The 13569-nt window shown below is 48.2% G+C and overlaps 1 protein-coding gene across 4 annotated transcripts in view; it reads right to left on the bottom strand.

The window, feature by feature from the left end:
• Window positions 1-13569, bottom strand: part of LOC134981013 (receptor-interacting serine/threonine-protein kinase 2-like) — an 86089-nt gene that overhangs the window by 50453 nt on the left and 22067 nt on the right. For all 4 annotated transcript variants that reach the window (XM_063948112.1, XM_063948110.1, XM_063948111.1 and 1 more), the window contains exon 3: window positions 4299-4447. In XM_063948112.1, coding sequence (XP_063804182.1) covers window positions 4299-4447 — 149 coding nt within the window. The remainder of the gene's footprint in view (window positions 1-4298; window positions 4448-13569) is intronic.

The raw sequence follows: 13569 nt of genomic DNA, 5'->3' as shown, positions 1-13569 counted from the left end.
AAGGAGAGTCGATGTCAGGCTGTTTCAGAACAGGCGCAGAGATGAACCTTTGTTTTAAAAGATGAAATGCTTGCATGGCTTCTTCAGACCACTTGGACGGGTTAGCACCCTTCTTAGTGAAAGCAGTAATAGGCGCCACAATGGTGGAAAAGTCTCGTATAAACTTTCGGTAATAGTTGGCGAACCCTAAGAACCTCTGGACCCCTTTGAGGGTTAAGGGTACCGGCCAATTTTGGATTGCTTGTAGTTTCTCAGGATCCATCTCTAGTCCGGAACCGGACACAATGTACCCTAGAAACGGAATGGACTTGACTTCAAAGACGCATTTTTCTAATTTGCAATAGAGATGATTGACACGGAGACGGGACAGAACCTCTTTAACCCAAAAACGATGTTCCTCTAAATCGTTGGCAAAAATGAGGATATCGTCTAGATAGACCACGACATGACGGTATAGAATGTCTCTGAAGATCTCATTGACAAAATGCTGGAAGACAGCTGGAGCATTGCTCAATCCGAAGGGCATGACGAGGTACTCATAATGTCCGTCACGGGTGTTAAAGGCGGTCTTCCACTCGTCACCCTCACGGATCCGGATGAGATTGTATGCACCTCTCAAGTCCAGCTTTGTAAAGATGGTAGCTCCGCTAACTCTGTCAAAGAGCTCAGTAATCAGGGGTAAAGGATAACGGTTCTTGATGGTAATGTCGTTCAAACCTCTGTAGTCGATGCACGGCCGCAGACCACCATCTTTCTTTTTTACAAAAAAGAAGCCTGCGCCGGCTGGAGAAGAAGAAGGTCGAATGAACCCCTTTGCTAGGTTCTCTTTAATATATTCCTCCATAGAATGCGTCTCAGGCAGAGACAACGGATAAGTTCGGCCTCGAGGTGGAACCTTCCCTGGAACGAGATCAATCGGGCAGTCCCATTCTCTATGAGGAGGAAGGATATCAGCAGAAGCTTTACTGAACACATCCGTGAAATCTTGATATGGAGGAGGTGGAACATCAGACGACCTGGGGGAGGAAGAACAGACAGGCAATACTTTAAACAAACATGTCTCAGCACAGGAGGAACCCCATGCCAGGATTTGCGTAGTCGTCCAATCAATTGTAGGATTGTGAAGACGGAGCCATGGAAGGCCCAGGACCACAGGATGTGTGGCTCTTGGAATCACTAAAAAAGAAATAAGTTCGGAATGAAGAACTCCCACTCTCAGACGAACTGGTAGAGTCCTTAAAGAAATAACTGCATCAAAAATTTTGCTGCCATCCACGGCAGTTAAAGAAATGGACGAAGGAAGTCTCTCGGTGGGTAGGGACCACCGTTTAACATAGGCTTCGGTAATAAAGTTCCCAGCTGCTCCGGAATCAAGGAGGGCAATGACGTTCCGATAACGTTGAGCAACTTGAAGCGAGACTGGGAGATTACAATCTTGAGGAGATGGAGAGGAGATCATTACTCCTAGCCGGCCCTCTCCTTGGCGAGCTAGGATTTGGAGTTTCCCGGACGTTTGGGACAGGCATTAATGGTGTGAGACGGAGCTGCACAATAGAGACAGAGAGACTCGGAGAGACGTCTTCGGCGCTCAGCAGGAGTTAAACGGGAACGGCCAAGTTGCATGGGCTCATCTTTAGATGGTGACAGTTGACGAGGAGGAGGAGCAGAAGATTTTGGAGCAGATGATCTTCCACGCTCAGTTGCTCTCTCTCTGAAACGTAAATCAACTTTCGTGCAGAGTGAGATTAGCTCATCTAACTTAGAAGGTAAGTCTCTGGTAGCTAACTCATCTTTAATACGCTCAGATAAGCCATGCCAGAATGCAGCATACAGGGCCTCGTCGTTCCATGCCAGTTCGGATGCCAGGATCTGGAACTGTATCAGATATTGTCCTACAGTACGTGACCCCTGGCGTAAACGGAGAATCTCGGATGAAGCTGAGGTTACCCGGCCTGGCTCGTCGAAGATGCGCCTGAATGTTGACACGAAGGCAGTGTAGGAAGATAGCAGGGTGTCGGACCTCTCCCATAACGGTGATGCCCAATCAAGGGCTGAGCCACTGAGAAGAGAAATAATGTAGGCAATTTTTGTACGGTCACTGGGAAAATTGCCAGGTTGTAGCTCAAACTGAATCTCACACTGGTTGAGAAATCCCCTGCAGAATCTTGGAGATCCGTCAAATTTTGCTGGCGTTGGAAGATGAAGACGTGGAGCAGAAATGGGTAAGGTAGGTGGGGTTATAGCTGGAGTCACTGTGGTTGACGCACCAGACGCGCCTGATCCACGGAGAGTTGTCTGAATCCCATCCAGCCGAGTAGAGAGATCCTGGAGACAGCGGATGATGTGGCCTTGTGCAGCCTCCTGATGTTCTAGTCGGGCTGCCAGTTCTTGCATCGGCCTGGCCGCTTGATCCTGGTCTCCGGCTGGATTCATTAGGTCAGTGCTTACTGTCACAACTGAGGGCCTGAGCTGACGGGAGGCAGCCTCAGTTGTAGGGGCTGAGATGTACCGGAACCTGGGAGGTTGTATCAGACCCCTGGACATGTAAGTAACATGAATAATAACTGCCCGAAGGCGTGACCACGACAACTTGGATAAAAGTCAATGATGTTTATTATGACAACTCCGCAACACAGCAGCAGTAAAAGAAAACGTAAAAGTCAGCAAAGAATAAATACAGTTCCTGGGTACTACAGGATGGCAGGAGCCACAGGGCACTGGTAGTGTGAGATAGTTCTTATAATCTTCTAGATGGAAAGTCCTTACCAGGCCCGACTGTAGCAATGGAGATAACCCAGGATTGTGCCAGCTGGTGTTCCAGGAAAAGCTGGGTTGCTGAAGATAAAACGGCTGCTGTGGATACTGGCTGGAACCAGACTGTTGTTAGCACGGAGTGGATACTGGCTGGAACCAGTTAAATAATAAATGAACTTGGGAGCGATGAAATATGAACTGAAATGTAGAACTTGAGAGCGGAGAAATAATAATACCGGTGGAGAGTGGTAAAGTGTAGAATGGACACCGGCCCTTTAAGAGAAGCTGTACTCTGCTGGAAGCTGAGCTGGAAGCAGGTAATGTTGTAGCTGGAAACAGATGAATCCACAATGGATTGGAGAGTCAGGCTACACCGCAGGTGGAATGCTGGTGCGGGTCTCTATGGTGGAAGTCTTGAGACAGGAGCTGGAACCTGGAAGACAATCACAGGAGAGAGACAAACAGGAACTAGGTTTGACAACCAAAGCACTGACGCCTTCCTTGCTCAGGCACAGTGTATTTATACCTGCAGCAAGGAAGGGATTGGCTAGGCAATTATGCAGATTATCAATACTGAGAACAGATTGGTGGAAATGATCAGCTGACAGAATCCAAGATGGCTGCGCCCATGCAGACACTTGGAGGGAAGTTTGGTTTGTAATCCATGTGGTAATGAAAACAGTAATGGCGGCGCCGGCCACCGGAGACAGGAGGCGCCAGGCTGACAGATGCACATCCAACCACGCGGACACAGCGGAGGCCGCGGCTGACGTAATCGCCACTCAGACACTCTGCATGCAGAAGAGCAGGGACGGCGGCGGAGGCCGCGGGAGACGCCATGCCAGGTGTAATATGGCGTTTACTGTGACAGCGTCCCAGAGTGACAGGAGAGGATACAGGAATGTACACATCAGGATAACAGATGGGATCCGGTCCTGGAGCGCTGAGCCAGCCTAGGGAGGCATCTGATGGGTAAGAAATGGCGTCCAGATACCCGGATCGTGACACTAGTGTGTTACTCTTACATACCCCAAGTTTGTAAATATTTCCATTTTAGGGTAATTGTACATTTTTAAAGCGGACCAATAAAAACTTGCCATTTTTAGAAAACAAAGGGTCGGATCTTATGACGCCTAAGTTCGGTGGCCGTGTGGGATGCCAGCCGAACTGGGATGTTTTCTTTTAAAGGAGCAATCACTTACAAGGCAAGGTTTTGCCTTGTAAGCAATTGCCCCTTTAAAAAAACCTTCGCGTTCCACATGGCTGCCGTACTCGGGCGTCATTAGATCCAGCCCAATATATCAGTGAGTGCAGCTCAAAAGTAACATCTTTAATTTGGTTGCACCTCCTACACAATACTGTTATAAAAGGAGTAAATGGATACGCTACTCTTTATAAAAACTGATGTGGTTGGTTTACATTTCATCTGCAATAATATGTTCTAACAGGTTTCCGATTGCCCCTAAAGTTGAGTAATCATAATCTTTGCAGCTGGAACTAACCTAACTTTCCCCACCATAATAAGAATTGGCTATAAACCTCACCTGTAAACATCAAACTTTTTTGTCGGTTTATAGCTGTATTCGGATTTGTCGGATGGGAGGGCCTCGGGAGGCATGTAAGACACGGTGCCAGCAAACGATACACTTGATGATCCTGAATTTTCATTTTTGGCAAGGCCGAAGTCTGTCAGCTGAAATGAGAAAGGCCTATGAACAGACTAAAAGACTTTTCCTGATAAAAGTAACAAGGATCATCTTAAAATGTCTAGCAGTAATAACAGGAGGGTGTGATCCTACAGTGCTGCTGATGACGTCACTTGGGGGGAATCTGTAACCCCTGAATTGCTGTCTTGTAGTAACAAGCACGGCCAGAGCGCTGTGGGGCTCCATGTAACTCATGTTAGACAGTGGATCACTCTGTGGTCTGTCTCCGTTCCCAGCACTAGAGGCAGCTTCTCTGCTCTAGTGTTTTCCCTTCTAGTGTCAGCTCAGTGCAGGAGGAGGTGCTTGGTGCACAGACTGAGAGAGTTCATCCTGACATGCAGCTTCTGCTCTCCTGAGTGTGCGACCTTGTCTACCCCGCAGCCGCACCCAGTGTGTACTGAGACGCCGTGTTACTGCTGTACTGCTTCACATGTATACTGTGAGTTCCTGCTGCTGCAGAACATCTTCTATTTACTACAAACTGTTATCTCTTTTATCTGAATAAACCAATCATCCTGGTTAAGTGCCATTGTGTGGACTAACATCCCTATCCGACACCGTAACACTCTGCCAACAGGTGAAGGGGGCTCAGGACCCCAAGTCAAAAAGACATTCTAAAACAGAGGTACATAAGAAATAAAAATGCAGCTGATTAAAGAAGGAGTACTTTTATTAAATATAGAGAAGAATGTACAGTACAGGGAACAGCGTGAACTTTACAAAGCTAAAAGGTTCAGAGAATTACACAACGTGGAAATTCGCCATGGAGATACAGCTTAAGCGGGAAAAGTTGTGGAAAGTCACAATTGAGCCAGGAGCAAACCCAAACCCAGTTGAAGAGGATACAGCCATCAGGACGATAGGCTTGGCCGAGGAAAAGCACGTCTACTCCATTATCAGTGGGAAAGTGTCAGCAAAAGACATGTGGGCAGCTCTGCAAATGGCGTATGAGGACAAAGGTCTGATGGGAAGAATAAACATGAGGCATATGCTTTACTGGACAAAGTTAAGTGCCTGTAAAGACATTTACGCTTATATTGATAAAATACTGTCAATAGCTCAGCAGTTGGCATCTCTGGGGGCACAGGTGGAAGGACGAGGAAGTGGTGGTGGCGATGTTACAAAATTTGACACCAGAATTCGATTTCCTGGTAGTAGCTTTGGAGTCTAACGATACCAAGCTGACAACAGAAATTGTAAGAGCCAAGCTGCTGCAGTTTCAGGAACGTATTCCTATCGAGACACATGCTGAGGGTTCTGCCTTATACACCAAAGGTATTAAGTCCAAAAAGCTCAAGTTCAAGTGCTTTATATGTCACAAGGTGGGGCACAAGGCTTCAGATTGCAGACTGAGAAATTGCAGTGGTACGCAGAAGAAGCGTGACAAACCAAATGAGTCAGCATTGAATGTAGCAGATAGTCACAAGAAGGATTGTTGGTACGTGGACTCAGGGGCCACGAGGCATTTCAGTTGTAATCAGGAATGGTTTAATTCACTGACAGCATGTGAACCCATTACAGTAAAAGGGATTGAAGACAAAGTCCTTACTGCTTAAAAATTTGGGACAATCACAGTGCCTCTAAGAATAAAAGGTGAAACAGTTATTATGGAAATCCAAGACGTCTTGTTCGTGCTAGAATTGGGAAGCAATCTCATTTCTATAAGCGTCTTGGAGAAAAAGGGTTACAGAGTACAGTTTGCAAAGGGCAAATGTATGGTGTAAAATGAGAAAGGGACTGTAATTGCTTCCGCAATTCCTCCATTCCCAGCACTAGAGGCAGATTCCCTGCTCTAGTGTTTTCCCTCCTAGTGTCAGCTCAGTGCAGGAGGAGGTGCTTAGTGCACAGTCTGAGAGAGTTCTTCTTGGAGAAACAACTGCACTAACGTGCAGCTTCTGCTCTCCTCAGTGTGTGACCTTGTCTACCCTGCAGCTGCACCATGTGTGTACTAAATCGCTGTGTCACCGCTGTACTGCTTCACATGTATACTGTGAGTTCCTCCTGCTGCAGAACATCTTCTGTATACTACAAGCTGTTATCTCTGTTATCTGAATAAACCAATCATCCTGGTTAAGTGCCGTTGTGTGGACTAACATACCAATCCGACACCGCAACACTCTGCCAACAAATCAACCATGGGTCACATCACTGGGGTGCCACGTAGCCACACAAGGGCTTTATCCTCAAGTTAGCGGCACACTTTCTAAATCTGGGTAGCTATCGGTCACAAAAAACGCCATCCAAACACTGATAGTACCAGGATGAGAATCAAACCAAAGACCTCAGTGCTGTGAAAAGCTAATCATTAAACCAACCATTACACTTTATGGTCGTGCAGCCATTTAAACTCAAGAGGCCAGCTCCCCTCTGCCATGCAAGTAAGGACCAGCCGATTCCCTTCCTAATGGACTTGCCTCCGTACCGGTTCAGTCTTGAAGTACGGAGGGACATCATAACAAGGAAGATGTGCTCCTCTCAGAGTTCAGTGACGAGTAGCTCCCGGACAGCGAGCAGGAGCTGCGCTGGTAAGGAGCTACTCTTGTGGGGCGGGGTAGGGCCTGACATGCGGGGCAGACTAGCCCTGTGCTGGGCGTCCCCCCGCATGTCAGGGCTAAATTTAGCACATCTACGATCTGCTATCAAATTTGCTGCTACGATCAACTCTGAAGTACCCCCATTATCTGGTGTGTACCCAGCATAAGGATTTAAAGTACTTTATCTAGACAGAGATGTACTATAACTTGGAAGGAGATAATAAGATTTTACTTACCGATAAATCTATTTCTCGGAGTCCGTAGTGGATGCTGGGGTTCCTGAAAGGACCATGGGGAATAGCGGCTCCGCAGGAGACAGGGCACAAAAAGTAAAGCTTTTCCAGATCAGGTGGTGTGCACTGGCTCCTCCCCCTATGACCCTCCTCCAGACTCCAGTTAGGTACTGTGCCCGGACGAGCGTACACAATAAGGGAGGATTTTGAATCCCGGGTAAGACTCATACCAGCCACACCAATCACACCGTACAACCTGTGATCTAAACCCAGTTAACAGTATGATAACAGCGGAGCCTCTGAAAGATGGCTTCCTTCAACAATAACCCGAATTAGTTAACAATAACTATGTACAATTTATGCAGATAATCCGCACTTGGGATGGGCGCCCAGCATCCACTACGGACTCCGAGAAATAGATTTATCGGTAAGTAAAATCTTATTTTCTCTATCGTCCTAGTGGATGCTGGGGTTCCTGAAAGGACCATGGGGATTATACCAAAGCTCCCAAACGGGCGGGAGAGTGCGGATGACTCTGCAGCACCGAATGAGAGAACTCCAGGTCCTCCTTAGCCAGAGTATCAAATTTGTAAAATTTTACAAACGTGTTCTCCCCTGACCACGTAGCTGCTCGGCAAAGTTGTAATGCCGAGACCCCTCGGGCAGCCGCCCAAGATGAGCCCACCTTCCTTGTGGAGTGGGCCTTTACAGATTTAGGCTGTGGCAGGCCTGCCACAGAATGTGCAAGTTGGATTGTGCTACAGATCCAACGAGCAATCGTCTGCTTAGACGCAGGAGCACCCATCTTGTTGGGTGCATACAATATAAACAACGAGTCAGATTTTCTGACTCCAGCTGTCCTTGCAATATATAATTTTTAATGCTCTGACAACGTCCAGTAACTTGGAGTCCTCCAAGTCACTTGTAGCCGCAGGCACTACAATAGGCTGGTTCAGATGAAATGCTGACACCACCTTAGGGAGAAAATGCGGACGAGTCCGCAGTTCTGCCCTGTCCGAATGGAAAATCAGATATGGGCTTTTGTAAGATAAAGCTGCCAATTCTGATACTCTCCTGGCAGAAGCCAGGGCTAGAAGCATGGTCACTTTCCAAGTGAGATATTTCAAATCCACCTTTTTTAGTGGTTCAAACCAATGAGATTTTAGAAAGTCCAAAACCACATTGAGATCCCACGGTGCCACTGGAGGCACCACAGGAGGCTGTATATGCAGCACTCCCTTAACAAAGGTCTGGACTTCAGGGACTGAAGCCAATTCTTTTTGAAAGAAAATCGACAGGGCCGAAATTTGAACCTTAATAGATCCCAATTTGAGACCCATAGACAATCCTGATTGCAGGAAATGTAGGAATCGACCCAGTTGAAATTCCTCCGTCGGAGCACTCCGATCTTCGCACCACGCAACATATTTTCGCCAAATTCGGTGATAATGTTGCACGGTTACTTCCTTCCTTGCTTTAATCAAAGTAGGAATGACTTCTTCCGGCATGCCTTTTTCCTTTAGGATCCGGCGTTCAACCGCCATGCCGTCAAACGCAGCCGCGGTAAGTCTTGAAACAGACAGGGACCCTGCTGAAGCAAGTCCCTCCTTAGAGGTAGAGGCCACGGATCTTCCGTGATCCTCTCTTGAAGTTCCGGGTACCAAGTCCTTCTTGGCCAATCCGGAACCACTAGTATCGTTCTTACGCCTCTTTGCCGTATAATTCTCAATACTTTTGGTATGAGAGGCAGAGGAGGAAACACATACACCGACTGGTACACCCAAGGCGTTACCAGCGCGTCCACAGCTATTGCCTGCGGATCTCTTGACCTGGCGCAATACCTGTCCAGTTTTTTGTTGAGGCGAGACGCCATCATGTCCACCATTGGTCTTTCCCAACGGGTTACCAGCATGTGGAAGACTTCTGGATGAAGTCCCCACTCTCCCGGGTGAAGATCGTGTCTGCTGAGGAAGTCTGCTTCCCAGTTGTCCACTCCCGGGATGAACACTGCTGACAGTGCTATCACATGATTCTCTGCCCAGCGAAGAATCCTTGCAGCTTCTGCCATTGCACTCCTGCTTCTTGTGCCGCCCTGTCTGTTCACATGGGCGACTGCCGTGATGTTGTCCGACTGGATCAACACCGGTTTTCCCTGAAGCAGAGGTTCTGCCTGGCTTAGAGCATTGGATATTGCTCTTAGTTCCAGAATGTTTATGTGAAGAGACGTTTCCAGGCTCGTCCATACTCCCTGGAAGTTTCTTCCTTGTGTGACTGCTCCCCAGCCTCTCAGGCTGGCGTCCGTGGTCACCAGGATCCAATCCTGTATGCCGAATCTGCGGCCCTCCAATAGATGAGGACTCTGCAACCACCACAGAAGAGACACCCTTGTCCTTGGAGACAGGGTTATCCGTAGGTGCATCTGAAGATGCGACCCTGACCAGTTGTCCAACAGATCCCTTTGGAAAATTCTTGCGTGGAATCTGCCGAATGGAATTGCTTCGTAAGAAGCCACCATTTTTCCCAGGACTCTTGTGCATTGATGTACAGACACCTTTCCTGGTTTTAGGAGGTTCCTGACAAGCTCGGATAACTCCTTGGCTTTTTCCTCCGGGAGAAAAACCTTTTTCTGAACCGTGTCCAGAATCATCCCTAGGAACAGCAGACGAGTTGTCGGCATTAACTGGGATTTTGGAATATTCAGAATCCACCCGTGCCGTTTTAGCACTTCTTGAGACAGTGCTAATCCCATCTCTAGCTGTTCTCTGGACCTTGCCCTTATTAGGAGATCGTCCAAGTATGGGATAATTAATATGCCTTTTCTTCGAAGAAGAATCATCATCTCGGCCATTACCTTTGTAAAGACCCGAGGTGCCGTGGACAATCCGAACGGCAGCGTCTGAAACTGATAGTGACAGTTTTGTACAACGAACCTGAGGTACCCCTGGTGTGAGGGGTAAATTGGAACGTGGAGATACGCATCCTTGATGTCCAAGGATACCATAAAGTCCCCCTCTTCCAGGTTCGCTATCACTGCTCTGAGTGACTCCATCTTGAACTTGAACTTCTTTATGTACAGGTTCAAGGACTTCAGATTTAGAATAGGCCTTACCGAGCCATCCGGCTTCGGTACCACAAAAAGAGTGGAATAATACCCCTTCCCTTGTTGTAGAAGAGGTACCTTGACTATCACCTGCTGAGAGTACAGCTTGTGAATGGCTTCCAAAACCGTCTCCCTTTCGGAGGGGGACGTTGGTAAAGCAGACTTCAGGAAACGGCGAGGTGGATCTGTCTCTAATTCCAACCTGTACCCTTGAGATATTATCTGCAGGATCCAGGGATCTACCTGCGAGTGAGCCCACTGCGCGCTGTAATTTTTGAGACGACCGCCCACCGTCCCCGAGTCCGCTTGAGAAGCCCCAGCGTCATGCTGAGGCTTTTGTAGAAGCCGGGGAGGGCTTCTGTTCCTGGGAAGGAGCTGCCTGTTGCTGTCTCTTCCCTCGACCTCTGCCTCGTGGCAGATATGAATAGCCCTTTGCTCTCTTATTTTTAAAGGAACGAAAGGGCTGCGGTTGAAAAGTCGGTGCCTTTTTCTGTTGGGGAGTGACTTGAGGTAGAAAGGTGGATTTCCCGGCTGTAGCCGTGGCCACCAAATCTGATAGACCGACTCCAAATAACTCCTCCCCTTTATACGGCAAAACTTCCATATGCCGTTTTGAATCCGCATCGCCTGTCCACTGTCGCGTCCATAAAGCTCTTCTGGCCGAAATGGACATAGCACTTACCCGTGATGCCAGTGTGCAGATATCCCTCTGTGCATCACGCATATAAAGAAATGCATCCTTTATTTGTTCTAACGACAGTAAAATATTGTCCCTGTCCAGGGTATCAATATTTTCAATCAGGGACTCTGACCAAACTACCCCAGCACTGCACATCCAGGCAGTCGCTACAGCTGGTCGTAGTATAACACCTGCATGTGTGTATATACTTTTTTGGATATTTTCCATCCTCCTATCTGATGGATCTTTAAGTGCGGCCGTCTCAGGAGAGGGTAACGCCACTTGTTTAGATAAGCGTGTTAGCGCCTTGTCCACCCTAGGAGGTGTTTCCCAGCGCTCCCTAACCTCTGGCGGGAAAGGGTATAATGCCAATAATTTCTTTGAAATTATCAGCTTTTTATCAGGGGCAACCCACGCTTCATTACACACGTCATTTAATTCTTCTGATTCAGGAAAAACTATAGGTAGTTTTTTCACACCCCACATAATACCCTGTTTAGTGGTACCTGTAGTATCAGCTAAATGTAACGCCTCCTTCATTGCCAAAATCATATAACGTGTGGCCCTACTGGAAAATACGGTTGATTCGTCACCGTCACCACTGGAGTCAGTGCCTGCGTCTGGGTCTGTGTCGACCGACTGAGGCAAAGGGCGTTTCACAGCCCCTGACGGTGTTTGAGTCGCCTGGACAGGCACTAATTGATTGTCCGGCCGCCTCATGTCGTCAAACGACTGCTTTAGCGTGTTGACACTATCCCGTAGTTCCATAAATAAAGGCATCCATTCTGGTGTCGACTCCCTAGGGGGTGACATCCTCATATTTGGCAATTGCTCCGCCTCCACACCAATATCGTCCTCATACATGTCGACACACACGTACCGACACACAGCAGACACACAGGGAATGCTCCTAACGAAGACAGGACCCACTAGCCCTTTGGGGAGACAGAGGGAGAGTTTGCCAGCACACACCAAAAGCGCTATATATATATCAGGGATAGCCTTATAATAAGTGCTCCCTTATAGCTGCTTTGTTATATCAAAATATCGCCATAAATTTGCCCCCCCCTCTCTGTTTTACCCTGTTTCTGTAGTGCAGTGCAGGGGAGAGACTTGGGAGCCGTCCTGACCAGCGGAGCTGTGAGAGGAAATGGCGCCGTGTGCTGAGGAGATAGGCCCCGCCCCTTTTCTGGCGGGCTCGTCTCCCGCTATTTAGAGAAATCAGGCAGGGGTTAAATATCTCCATATAGCCTCTGGGGGCTATATGTGAGGTATTTTTAGCCTTTATATAGGTTACATTTGCCTCCCAGGGCGCCCCCCCCCAGCGCCCTGCACCCTCAGTGACCGCGTGTGAAGTGTGCTGAGAGGAAAATGGCGCACAGCTGCAGTGCTGTGCGCTACCTTTAGAAGACTGCAGGAGTCTTCAGCCGCCGATTCTGGACCTTCTGACTTCAGCATCTGCAAGGGGGCCGGCGGCGCGGCTCCGGTGACCATCCAGGCTGTACCTGTGATCGTCCCTCTGGAGCTTGATGTCCAGTAGCCAAGAAGCCAATCCATCCTGCACGCAGGTGAGTTGACTCCTTCTCCCCTCAGTCCCTCGCTGCAGTGATCCTGTTGCCAGCAGGAATCACTGTAAAATAAAAAACCTAGCTAAACTTTTTCTAAGCAGCTCTTTAGGAGAGCCACCTAGATTGCACCCTTCTCGGCCGGGCACAAAAACCTAACTGGAGTCTGGAGGAGGGTCATAGGGGGAGGAGCCAGTGCACACCACCTGATCTGGAAAAGCTTTACTTTTTGTGCCCTGTCTCCTGCGGAGCCGCTATTCCCCATGGTCCTTTCAGGAACCCCAGCATCCACTAGGACGATAGAGAAAATGTGGAGAGATATGAAGTACTAACCAATAACCTCTTGTCATTTTACATTTGGTACTTCATATTTCTTCATTTTTTGTCTAAGATTTCATAATTCGCTTATCATGTAACTTAAGTATTTTTTATTTATTAATTATATGCAAGCATGGTGGTAAAGAAAGGTTATCTTAGTCCAGTTTATCTATCTCCAAGCTTTAATACATAGGGCCTAATTCAGATCTGATCACAGCAGCAAATTTGTTAGCTAATGGACAAAACTTAGGGGTTAATTCAGACCTGATCGTTAGCAAGCGATTTTTGCAGCGCTGCGATCAGATAGTTGCCGCCTACAGGGGAGTGTATTTTAGCTGTGCAAGTGTGCGAACGCATGTGTAGCAGAGCTGTACATACAGATGTTGTGCAGTCTCTGCGCAGCCCAGGACTTACTCAGCCGCTGCGATAACGTCAGCATGTCCGGTACCGGAATTGACGTCCAACCACTCCCTGAAAAGGGTGATATTCAGTATGCCGAATGACGGGATCCCGGCGCACAGTATACCGGCGCCGGAATCCCGACACCCGGCATACCGACAGCTATTCTCCCTCGTGGGGGTCCACGACCCCCCTGGAGGAAGAACAAAATAGTGTAGCACGCCACCGTGCCCGCAGCGTGGCGAGCGCAGTGAGCCCACAAGGGGCTCCTTTGCGCTCGC

This window comes from Pseudophryne corroboree, chromosome 12 (genome assembly GCF_028390025.1).
Source record: "Pseudophryne corroboree isolate aPseCor3 chromosome 12, aPseCor3.hap2, whole genome shotgun sequence".
NCBI classification, from domain to species: domain Eukaryota; kingdom Metazoa; phylum Chordata; class Amphibia; order Anura; family Myobatrachidae; genus Pseudophryne; species Pseudophryne corroboree.
This window is presented reverse-complemented; position numbering and strand designations above follow the sequence as displayed.